This window comes from Chaetodon auriga, chromosome 4 (genome assembly GCF_051107435.1).
Source record: "Chaetodon auriga isolate fChaAug3 chromosome 4, fChaAug3.hap1, whole genome shotgun sequence".
In the NCBI taxonomy this organism is placed as follows: Eukaryota; Metazoa; Chordata; class Actinopteri; order Chaetodontiformes; family Chaetodontidae; genus Chaetodon; species Chaetodon auriga.
Window position 1 is genome coordinate 25460305 of NC_135077.1, and position 13577 is coordinate 25473881.

General features: G+C 43.0%; 1 protein-coding gene across 20 annotated transcripts in view; it reads left to right on the forward strand.

The window, feature by feature from the left end:
• Positions 1-13577, forward strand: part of rims1b (regulating synaptic membrane exocytosis 1b) — a 71094-nt gene that overhangs the window by 8843 nt on the left and 48674 nt on the right. For all 20 annotated transcript variants that reach the window (XM_076727999.1, XM_076728000.1, XM_076728003.1 and 17 more), the window contains exon 2: positions 11964-12177. In XM_076727999.1, the coding sequence (XP_076584114.1) occupies positions 11964-12177 (214 nt within the window). The remainder of the gene's footprint in view (positions 1-11963; positions 12178-13577) is intronic.

A 13577-nucleotide genomic window follows, 5' to 3' on the forward strand; every position in this document is an offset into this window, starting at 1 on the left:
TACTCCCTATATGTGTGTGTGTGTGTGTGTGTGTGTGTGTGTGTGTGTGTGTGTGTGTGTGTGTGTGTGTTCAGAGTGTGCTGGATTGGATCTTCACACTTTGCTCTTAATTAAAAGAACCCAAAGGCAGTCGGGTGTGTCTGCAACACCTGGAGGAATGGAAGCCAGTGGGGTGCAGGGGGATGGAAACAGTGTGTGTGTGTGTGTGTGTGTGTGTGTGTGTGTGTGTGTGTGTGTGTGTGTACATGATTTCTGGCTTGTGTTTGTGCAACATCAGTGTGTATATGTGTTCTTGCCAGTTTTTCTACGCATCTGTCATCTCTGCTGTGTGTCTCAAAGAGCTGCATCTTGTGTTTGTGTTTCAGTTTTTCTCTGTCAGATGACCCCACAAGACTTTTGGGTTATACCTCAGTGTGAGTGTGTACGCAGGCGTGCATGCAAACACCATGATTTAAATGTCGGCCAGAAAGTTTTTGAAAGAGTTTGAAAGGCAGAAATCTCAGCATGCACTGAAGTAAAAGTATGTAATTTATTAAAGCTCTTTAAATCAAGCAATAAAATGATTAGTATTCTTAGTATTCTTTAACACTCTTGATTATGACTCATAGTCATAATCACGGTCTCTTCTGAAAGGCAACTCTTTGGAATTTAATGTCAAAAATTCTGAATGAATCTCAGTGATGCTGTAACAAATTTGCAGATGCACAAAATAGTACATACGTAGGATATTCTCTCTGTTTTTTGAACTTCACTCTAGTGTCTTGTATATAATTAAGATTTTAAAGTGGTTGACACAAATATAATCACAAGGCTTTGAGCTTTCAAATAATATGAATTTTGCAGAAGTTTAGTGAGCAATCAACTGGATGCAATTCCAAATAAGCTGCCAAACCACCCTCATGTTGAAGCTATGTGGTGCTGTGGTGGTTTTATGCTTTCGAACAGTGGCTGTTGTCAATGGTCTGGGCTTGACTTCTTCATTTAGATCCAGAGAAATCTTGAAATGTTTCAGCTGACAGTGATATGTCAGACACAACCCTAAGAACGCAGATGTTGAACCACTGGATGATCCCGTTCAGTGACAATGTTTTTTAACATCCAATTCCAGCGTTTTTAAAACTTCTAAACTTACCATGTTTGGACAGTTGTGTGCTACACACCCATCCACCACCCTGACCTCCACACTCTTGCATTTTCTGCTTTGTTACATGAAAGACAAACTACTTCCTGCGCTGACAATGAACATGGGCACTGGAGGCTGCACGCTTCAGATTCTTCCAGTATGATCATAATCCTTTGGATACTGGCCTGTTTAGATTGCTGAGCGGCCCCCATCGAGACTTTTTAAAACCGTGTGATGTTCCCAGTTTGGTGTGGATGAACTCGGGCTGCTCAGAGCCCTGACTTCTAACTCATCAAGCAAGAGCTCATCACCCAACATCAGCGTTGGCCCCCATGCAAATCCACACAGTCAGGTAAAAAAACTGGTGGAAAGCCTGAAACCAAAAGAGTGGAGGCTGTTATACAGCAACATTTTAACTACTGTATCACAGCACTGTGGCCACTTGTATGCATGAGGGACTGGATGACTAACCAAATGAACAACTGACAGCAAACAGCTGTTTCAACAATGTGTTCAGCTATCATACAGGGTTGAAATGTTTGGGTGTCCACATGCTTTTGTCCATGCAGTGAATGTGTGATAGAACTCAGAACTTCCCACAGTGTTCTAAAACTGTTCCTGTTTCTCTTATTGTCCAAGACTAGACAAGTGAACATGACCTTAAACCTCTGATCTATCTTTGGTCTTTTACTATCTTGTGCAATTTGGGAAACAGCCTTGTGTTTGTGTTGATACAGCTGGGCTGATTTGAGATCTGGTTAATCATTAGCTACAGTAGCAGAGACATAGGGGACAGTATGTAACAGAGAACCAGGACGTGGCCTTTCACGCTCTCAGAGGATGGGGAGGGATGGTGGTTGGCAGTGTGTGGGCTGGGTGGGACTCTGAGTGAGTGTGTTGAGAGAGAGTGCAAGACCTGAGTGAGCCTCTTTAGTGCTCCCAGACCTCCCCAGCATTAAAGTTTAATGAGAATGCATTCTACTTCGGCTGACCAGGCTCTCTACATCTCTCTCCCTCTCTCCTTCCATCCCTGTCTGTGTTTGTGGTCAGAGGAAGTGATGGGATTATATCATGAGCAGCCACACACAACATTGTATAGTACTCAAATTTGTCCTCTCTGGTAACACCAGCCACCACTCAAAAATGTCTCTCCATGCTTATTGGAAAACCTTAAATGTTAAATCATTGTGAATTGAACTGTGTCCACGACATGTGGCTGTGTGTGTTTGTGTGAATGTGTTTAAGAGAGAAGATTGTGACACACCTGTAATGTAACTGCTGCTTTATATTCTGACTTAAATTCGGTATATTATTATATTCGGTATTTAAATATATTTACTAAATAACTGTGTTTTGCTGCCCTCTCCACTGTAATGTCACAGAGAACATGAACGTAGTCTGAGTGATGTCGCCAGGGTTTCTGAAGAGCCATTGTGAAGCTCAGTCACAGTGACTCCGGCCATCTTGGCAGTGCCTGACTCCACCTAACTCCCTGTTAATGCTAAAATGGACAAAGAGGTGGAGGTGAAGCCTGGTTGCTGAAACATGGCGGGTAGCTGTCACTCAAAGCAGCCATGTCCGCGATTATACATAACTTTAAAACTAAAATGAGTGAGTTATATAAAGATTCAACTGGTGTACAGTTGTCATAAACAAGGAAACTTTTGGTTGCAGCCTGTGAATATGCTTATTTCTGCTGAAAAGTTGAGCATTTTAATGGGTCTATGGGGACTCGTTTCGGAGGCAGCCTCAGGTGGCCATTCAGGGAACTGCAGTTTTAGCACTCGCACATTGGCTTCATTTTCCAACCTTGGAGGCTGGTGCTTCATCAAAGTCTGCTGCACCTGTGAGCGTCACATCATCATCACTCTACTGCACCTATAACTACACCCAACAGTGATGTCACACTGTACTGACAGCTCTGAAGATTTAGAACTAAGATAAAATCATCCCAGTGGCCCGAAAGCAATAAAACAGGTTATCTTCCATTGTTTCGTTACAGTCAATGTTTCAAATGATGAGCAAGTGACACCACACAGAAGCAAAGAGTAGAGTATCTCAGTTAGGTTTGATGGCTCAGTCTGGTCCCTTGTGCCCTGATCTGATTCACATACAATTGGTTACTAATGTTGTATGTGCGCATGACTAAACAGGTAACAAGTAAACAAGTATAAGCTGCATTTTTATAGATATTGCCTCCTATTTTCTGGAGCGCCACCATGTTACTCCTTACTTCTCTCCTGCATGAATAAAACAGCTGTGAAACATAAATTCTGCACATTCTCCTCAAGCACATTTTGGACGGGAGTAAGACACGAGGCTAGCCGTGGAACAACAACAATCCAACAGAGCAATTACTTTTATTTGTAGCTTACTACGTGCGGAGGTTGGTGTGGCTCACAGAAAATTCAGTGAAGAAGAGGAAGGAGGGGGGTAACAGAGGAGTGGGCTGCTGGCTGTGGCCACTGGGATAGAGTGAGGGGATTAGAGGTTGTCCATAATTACTCCACAACTACTCCACCAACTCGGATGGAGGCTTAAACGTCACCCAGCTGGCTGAGTGAGGTCAGAGGCTTTGTATGCTACGTGTGATTTGTGCATGTGTGTCTCAGAATTTCAGATGCAGAGAGGAGGACAGTGCAAAGTGAGCTGTATATGCAGTTTACAGTGATGTGGAAGACAACATTGTTATCAGTTACTGGGCTTTGACGGAGTGAAATCCAATATACAACAATGAAGATATGAGATGGAGTTAGGTACAGGACGAGTGGAAAAGAAATCAGGCAAATGGAGGAAGAGTTTAAAGGGATATAAATGGAAAAGACAAAAAATAAATGCATGAGGAGGAGAATGATAGAGTGATAGACACACACGCACACACACACACACACACACACACACACACACACACACACACACACACAGACACATATACACACATACACGGTCAGGAGTCCATGCCAAAAAAGCACTTCGCTTCATGAAAATGGGTAAAACACTCACAGCATCAATAAAAAGAGTTATCAACATCTAAGCACCGGCCACGGGAGGGGCTTCTCAGTCTGATGCTATCGGCTGAAGACAGGCTAAAGCTATGAGGCTAAAACTCTCAGTGTGTGCTGTGATGGGGCTGCAACAGTGGCGGTGTGTGAGAAACAGAACTGAACCAACAACAACAAGTCTGAACTGTTGTTGAACAAGACAACATCAAGTCTGTTTATTGAACCTCTTCAGGCCCGCAGTGACTCTTACAAATGCCTGTCATTTGGAGTATATTGAAACTTAAATCAATTTATTTTGAATTTAGTCAACATCCCCCTATTTATAAAGATGTCAAATATGCAAAATTCCACGTAAACACTCAGAGCACATGATAGCCGTGATTTGTTTTGACCTAAATGCTAACATGCTTTCAATGATAATTATTGCATATTGTTTAGCAGCTAACACAGTGTTAGCACAGTGACATTTGCTAATTAACACCAAACAGTGTGTAGGTGAGGCTGATGGGAATGTAGTTACTTGGTCCTATTGGACATATTGAAAGTTTGACCTCAGTATGGTGGTAGATGTCAGGAGCTCAACAAAGCTGAATTACACTTCATCCTGAGCAGACCATGACTGTCTGCAGGTCTACTAGATTCTGTGGAAATCCATTCCAACTGCTCTTGAGACATTTCACTCAAATCTGAAAAAGTAAGAGTCAGTCAGTAAGAGTCAGTGAGGGTGGGAGTCAGCGTCTGGAGACTATCAATGTCTGCACAGTTTTTCATGACAATTCAGCCTGTAGTTCAAGAGATATTTCAATCTGGACCAAAGTAACTGACCAACCGACCGACAAACAATGTAAAAAGTTTCTTCTAAAACTTCATGAAATCTAGCCTTGAGACACCATGAAGTCTAGATTCTTCATTGATCACTGCTCCCCTAAAGCCGTGTACTAAAGCAGCAGGTTTATGTGACTCCAGCAGTCAGCGTGGAAGAGGCTCTAAGAATGACAGCTGGGAATCAAACCCCATCGAGCTACGGAGGATTGACCAGATTGTTTGAGAAATTGCTGCCCTATAGATAGATACACACTTGCCATCTGGGTGCTTTATTTCTGCTAGCATTATGACGTTAGTAGCATTTTATAGCCTTTTGACAGCGGAGGGAGCGTGTAAAAGTGGAAAGTGTAAAAGCCGTCATGGATATCATCATGGCAGGCAAACAAGAAAACAAAGAAGATGTTTGCATTCGTTTAATCACCCATCTGTTGCTGTTTTCTTTCCCTCCCCTTGCTCCTTTCTCCTTTTATCACTTCACACAGCACACTCCAGCAGGACTAGTAAGATTTTTTTTTTTTTTGGGGGGGGTATCTTTTTACACACAACTTCATTCATTTCCAATAAACGACTAATGTTCCTGCTCTTATGAACTGATTAACCGTGTTCCTGAACAGATCTACCTTTCTCTCCTCCACTTCTTCCTCCCCTTCCTCTTTCCATCATCCTGTCTCCATCCACTTTCCATCATCCACTCCTCTTCTCAAGTGGTATTTATAGAGTGGCTCCGGATGCATCGGCTCCTCTCCTCCACTGGTCTCTGGCCCACGCTTGTTTCCGTCTTGGCTCTCTTTGTTCAGCCTTTGCTTTTTCGCTTGTTCTCCTTCCACTTCCTCCTCCTCATCCTCCACCTCCTCCTCGTCCCTGTAGACAGCCGTTTGTCTATCCATCTCTTTCTGAGGTGGGAAGACTTCAGAGACTTAGTATATACACTCTTCACCTGTTCTTCCTGTCTTCCTGTTTCCCTTTATACCCACTGTATCGTCTTCCTGTCTGTGTCTGCCCCCTTTCATTTACCTCTTCTGATCACGCCGCCTCCACCCTGACTCCTCCTTTCCTTTCCCTTCCTTTCCTCCTTACAGCATGTGTCAGTCATTTTCCAGGTCTCTAGCACCCTCGTTGTGCTGTCATGGCGTGCTGGGACCACACTTGTTTTCTCTTTCAACTAAAAGCTACAAACCTCTGAAAAATGCAAGTTTGTGTTGCTGCAACCATTCGTGTCCTTTGTCTGCTTGCTAAACTCCACCCCTGAACAGCGACTGTCCAGTCAAGAAGAAGATTTATTTTTTCCATGTGCCAAAATTGTGTGTATAATGCTCTAATAATAGCAATACTTGATATTTCAATAGTTTGGAGGGTGTTGTCTTTTTTAAAGCCTTTCCAAATCCACCCAGGAACATCTTGCGTTAGATGTTATGTTTGCCAAACTCATTGGTTAGTCCTCACCTTCACGTACTCCACTGTAAAAGTGAAACTTTTTAGAAATACAGATATTAAAGCATAAATCTACTGTGCTGCTTTCCCAACTTTGTTTTTCTGTAGTAACCATCCAAAGTATCCATGGCTTTTCATGACATTGCAATCCAATTTTCATGTCTTCTTCATAGATGATTAGCTGGTGAGGATGATGACTTTTCAGTAGCTTTAGTCTGAATTATGATATCATGTATGTAGCCATCATGTGCCATCAAGACCAAGGTCCTTTTTTTTAAAAAGAAAAAAAAAAAAAAGGTCAAAAAAGTCAGCTTGCAATGGGGTTTTCAGCCAACTCAGAGTTTTAGCCTTAGTATTAACTTCTGCTAGCTAGCTACAGCTGATAAAATCAGTTTCAGCCAAAAAATAAATAAATAAATAAAATACATGACCCTTGGGTTAAGAATGAGAAACATTTCGTTCTTGTTCTTCGTCTTTACTACTGGGTCTCAAAAATTGTGAATTGGCACACACTACTACAGGCACAGCAACAATAGCCAAGGTGGCAGAGCTTAGTGAACGGTCCATCAGCATTTCCTGCTGCCGTTTGCCAGGGGCCGCAAAACACAGGCTGCTTCTTTTCATTTAATATGTGCATCTCCTCGTCTTCTGCAAGGCCTCACCAGGAATCAGCTGATGAGACAGAAATAGTACTGCCCTACGCACACACACACACACCTACAGTACACACATGCACACACACCCCTCCCCATCCTTGGGCAATGTATTCATAGCGGTGCTAATTAACAACTCCACAACAGCGACTGGTGAAGAGAGTGGAGACACAAGAGGGAGAGATAAAGAGAACAAGACAGAAAGGCAGAAAGAGGGAGGGAGTCCTTGGACATGCTGAGCTGAATATGTGAGGCCCTAGGCGAAGGCAAACCCATAGATGCATGTATGTGGGTTTTCTGTCTGTGTCATTGTTTGTATTTGCCTATGTGCGTTTGAGTGTATGCAAGCGTGTGCATGTGTGCTCATTTGCACACTTGTTTTGACAAGGCCAAAGCTGAGCTAACCCACATCTGGCTCTCTGGCTGTCCCTGCTGGCCCGTGGTGTTGACCTAGAGAAAGGAGACAGCCACAGTTCAGCCGGTTCACACCACTTGGACCCCCCTGGTCACTGTCTGCCTGGGCCAAATGCTAATGGTGTCACATAGTAACACATTACAGTAGTGTGAATAGGTTACTTTTTCGGTAATGAGTAGCTAGTGTACTGTAATGGATATCATGTTTTGTGTTTAGCAAAAACACAAGTCCTGCTCAGGACACGTTAACTTAGCTCTGGGGGCTGCGGGTGACGAGAATATGGCTAACTTCTGCTTAAAGAGGCATTACATAAGTCATTAGATTACATGTAAGTCTGTAACTAGTTACTGCTAGTGTGGAGTAGTTTAGGAATGCAATGTCATTTTTAATGAACAAGAGAAATCTTTCACAGTAGCCATTTTGTACTTGTCATGTGGTGAAACACAGGTGTGATTAAAGCTGCATTAATTGATTGTGGGCGACAGCGGTACAATTTCATATTTATGTATCCAGCAGACACGGAGGAACATTAGCATAGCCTTTATTGGAGTTGTGTTTCGGTCCACTCAGTTAATCTGTGTCTAATATTCACACCCTTTGTCGCTCCATTCTAGTCTCCACCAATTCCTGAGAAAAATATCTGTCTCTTCAGCTGATAAACACCTCAGTATGTTGACCAGCCGGTGACCAATGTTGTCTGTCTGTCTGTTGTTTGGTGCTGAACAGGTGGCGTACAGTGGGATGATCAGAAAGCAGCTGGCTGAGAAGTGAATGACAGCTGAGTTGTGGACTGTGAGCCCGATGCAGTGAGCTAAAAGAGGCTGAAAGGCTACATAGAGCTGAGAGGAAATGCTGAGTTGGGGAAACACACACAATGTGGGTTTGTCACTATGAGCGATCACGTTGCACACAGTAATTTGACTCATTGTTAATACAAAAACAATATTGATTAGTGTTTTAAAAACAATAACAATGGCTTTTACATATACTGACAATGGACAGAGTCTGTCTGCTCTGCTCATTCTTCACCACCTGTGATCCCAGGCATGGTGGCTGACTCCTGGGGAGGCAGCAGGCTCAGGCCAGTAATCCATGAACACACAGTAGAGTGAACACGGAGAGCACATCCTTTCCTGAGAGGACCTATTTTCCTGTCTTCACAGAGTGATTACGTTTTCATCCGTCTGGTTGGGGTCACTCAGATATCTCCTGCTGAGTCAAGGTTGAGATTAACACAGAGGTAGTGTTCATGATGTGCATTTAGGTGGAAATTACGATGTATATGAGAAGTGTGTGCTGACTCAGAGAGCGTGAATCTGGACTGCCACATTGCCTACTAATAGGGTGTGAATTTTAGATTTATGAAGGTGTCTGTGTGATGGAGAGCTTCACATGTTCGATGAACGCTGCAGCTGTGAAATCTGTATTATATATGGGCCTAATTCTTCACACAGGCAATTGCTCTCCAGTTGAGGACAAAGCTCACTGTCACTGAATATTGTTTGTTTTTAACCATTCATAGTGTGTCAGTCTCCCACTTTCTCTTTGCACGGTTTTTGAGAGCATGTTCTTGTCACACATTCATCGTGCAACTCTCACTCTCTCAGTTATCAAATGTGAAACAGAGTTGTAGGGTTTGTCTGAAGACATGCAGGTACACATTAAACCACTCTAATTTAAAGCTGCATTAATCCATGCTTTGATAGAAACACCTTGTCCTGATCTGTCCACAGAGAATTCAGTTAACACAGGTTTAGCCTAACAATAGGTTTCTATAGGCCACCAGTAGGTAAGGGTGGTGGGAAGAGGTGACCAGTTCAAAAATCTGGACAATCCAGATATCATGCAAGTGTCTTTACATAAAGGTATATGAGAATATAATAATGGGATTCAGATTTCACTGAATGGGCTTTACTGTAAATAACATTTAAGAGATCTTTTTGTGTTTCATCATTTCCTGGATTGTCCAGACCTGAGTTTTCTCCAGCTAAACCTCAAGGTTTTCAGTCAAAGGTGGTGAGACTCTCCTCACTGCTGCAGAGCTCCTTTGTGATTCAGCCTGAGAACACAGATGTATTTTTCTATAAAGAAGTCGCCTCGTGCAGCTTGAACAGTACATGTCTGCTGAATGCATGGAAGAGGTAGAAAAGACTGATGAAACCGTGGCTCTAAGAACAGAACAGCTGGTGCACTGACACCCACTGACACCCGGCGTTTGACGCCACCGCGTTACCATGACAACCGGCTGTGCGCCCTCTGTTTCTGACAGCTGTTCCCATGGTGCCTGGGCTTGGCTCAGCCCCTGTACTCCCATTGGCAGGATAGATAGCTTCTCAGGGTCAGAGGTCACACTTATGACGTTGCTGCGGTGGCTGTGTCATGTTTTTCCATTTGAATTACGTACGGATCAGTTTTGCTGAGGTTTGAGTCAACTCCAGTGTCCATTTATCATTATTTAGGACTATTGACTGAATCCAACATGCATGTGTAATTCAAATGCATGCATCTTTTGAGTATTTGAATGTGCAGACGCTTTCCACTGTCTGGACGATTACAATTACAGGATTCCACCAGATGCTTTATCAAAGCATCTTGTTCAAAGCGTCACCCTGTCGTCCTCAGTCAGGCGCAGCTCAAACTGGTGACACACAAAGAGATTAGAATGGGCGTAATGGTATAAAATGAAGATGTTCCGAGATTATCTTTATTATGTTGAGGTGTCCTTGCTTTGCATTATAGATGGCACAGATGCTTTGATGTTGAGCCCCTAGGTTATTACTGTTAGCTATAAAGTCCCCTTAAGGCATTACAAAACTTCAGCATTTGAACTTAAACATAACATAAGAAATATTAGGGAAACATGCATTTTAGATTGGATAATATTCACAATATCAGCCTAAAGGCTTCTGTTCGAGGATATTTCATTTTCTACCTTTAACATCAATGTGTATTTTTCCAGAAAGCATTCCTTACAATAACGTTTTTTCACATTTCATTCAACATTCCACGTCACAAAGTCGCTGTCCCTGTTCCAACCATTCTCTGTGTCAGCTGATTGGCCGAATGCGTCCCAGTCCGCCAGTCACCTCCCTGTTCCAGCTCTGTATGGTGGCAGTCTGCTGTCTCTGCTTGAGCACTAGCCAGAGACACCTAGACAGGCACAAGTGAAGAGGAATGTACAACTGACTTCAGTCAACTCGTCTCCTGGACGGGGAAAGTTTCTATTTGGCAGCTTCTGAAAGATTTTTTCAGGGAGACTGTATGCTTTGTGGGAATTACATAACGCTTTTTTTTTTTTTTTTTTTTTTTTCTGTAAAGACTGACAAAGACAAACCTTTTTCCAACTCAAAAGTATTCTTGAAGACACAGCTTTGACCCTGGACTGTGGATGGGTCATGGTGGAGGACTGTTATCTGTTTGATTTTTTCTACCACAAAAAGCTGCTGGCAGCAGATCAGGTGTTATGTTCTTTACCTGTTTCCCACTCTGCAGCTGAGCGCTACAAACAGGAGGACATGTCTGCTTTCAATAGACGCAGGTGATCTAGTTTAACATCAGTGTTCATTTGAATGTTATGTTGGGACCTCGTAATGTGTGATGGACAATTGTCACTTCTGATATTTTACAGATGCAAATGATTCATCAGCTGCTCATATATTTTAGGAATATTGATACTGTTCGCAGTCCGAACCATTAATCAGTGAGCAGAGGGAGTTCAGTGCCCTGCTTCCACTTTAACACTTTAACTTTTTCTTTAAGGTTAACAGATTTACTATGAATTTCTCATTTTCACCTCAGCAAATGTGCAAAAGTGCACTGCATTGTCTTAATGCTTTTTTTTTTTTTTTTTTTTGGACAAAGAACTCACAGACAAGACTGTAAAGTCAGTGTGCTGCCAGAGACTTAACTAAAGTTTGTCTGCAAATTGGCTGCAAAGCTGTGAATGAAGCCATCTCCTTCCTCTCTATCTCTCTCACTCAGCGAGGAAATTAAAGCGCCTGTCTGGGTCCCCTATATGAGAGCCATGGTATGCTAATGCAGTATTCCTTTGACAGTTCTGTTGAGACAACATTGTGGGTGTTTTCACATGGCCTGATTTGCAATTCACACTTGGGTTATTTCCATCATAGGCATGGGAAGCAGGGAGTGGAAGGGCTGTGAGCCACAGAGAGCAGAAATGAGTTGAGGTTTCATCTAATTGCGTGTATGATTTTTTGGAAAGCCACCTTTCAAGTGGAGCTCTAATTGCCAGTTATTTTGCTGGAGCTGAAGTGTTGTTCTCAAACATGTATAACATCACTATTGTTTGTTAGATTTATTTATTTTGAAAATTATTCAGTTATTCAGAAATTCCCCCATGGCTTTCGCTGTTTTTGTTTTTATCATGAGAGGACATTTAGACAGGAGGATCTGTCTGAACAGCGCTGAATGGTAAAGTTTATCAAGCACAAAAAGTCTGTGAATGCAAGATGTACCACTAATGACCAACCTTCATCTCTTCTCTCTCTCCTCAGAACACTGCACCAGCAGTTTGAGAGCTACAAACAGGAGGTGCGTCGCATCGGGGCAGAGACGCGGCGTCAGCAGACCCAACTGAAGGACGACGCGCCCACCTGCGGTATCTGCCGCAAGACTAAGTTTGCCGACGGCTGCGGCCACCTCTGCTCCTACTGCCAGACCAAATTCTGCGCTCGCTGTGGAGGGCGGGTCTCTCTGCGCTCCAACAATGTGAGGAACCTGACCTGTCACCTCCCCCTTTTCCTCTCTCCCTCTCACTCTCACCTCATTCCTGCTATAGCTGATGTTTCAGTTGGTCGTTCCGCTTCTGTGTTTGTTACCGTCTGCTTTGTTGCTTCCTGGTCACATTTTGGTGAGACCAAAGTGTATTGGAAGAATGGCTTGGCACCAGTCATGGACCCTTCAAGGCTCATTTTAAGTCTGAGGCTGCAGTGTTGTGGAGTGGTTATAAATCAAAGCACCTTAGCTCACTGGGATGTGAAAGCGCACCAGTAACAGCATCTGTGTTGTCCTGTGTCTCCTGTGACTGAACTGCAGATCATCAAAAAAGCACATCAGACAGTGACAGTACTGACCTTCTCAGGAAACATGCCTAAATAAGAGCAGAACCAGTGAGAGCAGGAGATGAAAAGAGGCTAACAAGGTTCAGAAAGAAAGGAACACTGAAAACCTTACCCGAGTGTCACCATACTGTGAGCAGTGAAAAGTTATTTTTAGCAAAGGGCGGCAGCTTGTACTGGCAACCCAGTTTATGTTTACAGATAATTTTTACAGTGTGAAAATCCTGTTAATTTAACATGTTAGCATTGCTAACATTTAATTAGCACCAAACACAAAGTACAGCCGAAGCTGATGAGAGTGTCATTAGTTTTGCAGGTATTTGTTTCTGTGCAAATCCAAGTAATTTATGAACATGAGTGTCCAAAATTCATCCGTCTCGTTGATAATGACCTATCACACTGTTCAGCCTGTCAAGTCTTTTCACCTGTTGGTGGCGCGAGATCAAAAGTCAGGGATCATCAAATTAAGTAGGCTTCCTTCTCTGGGGAACATCACATGGCTAAAAAGAAAACAAACTAATAAAAGATGTAATTTAAAGCTACAGTGCACCAAAAACACTGAGCTGTGTTTAAGTCTCTAAGCGACAGGCCGCAGAGACCACACTAGTATAAAACAAAGGCCCACACCATATCACCAAATTATAAGCATTAATGTGGTCCATGTCAGATCAGTGTGACATCTATCCATAAACCAACCATTTTTGCACTATTTTAAGACCCGGCTCTCTTCCATTCACGCACTCTCTGGGCTCTCCTCCAACCCTAGAGAGAGGACCTCCTCCTGGGTGTCTTACCTGACTATGGGCCCTCCACCCTTGGCCTGCTGGTCCTCAATCTGTTCAGGATCCGTACGGCCCAGCTGGCCCTGAACTCACACTGGCATCACGCATATGCAGAACTCAAAGCCAGTGAGAGTAGGGGATAAAGATAGTATCTCGATTGGTAAATCCTTTAATATTACTTTCACAGCAGACAGGCTTTTACATGGAAATAAACAGATGACACTAGCATGATGTAAATGCAATCTATAAATAAAACAGATGAGGCAAA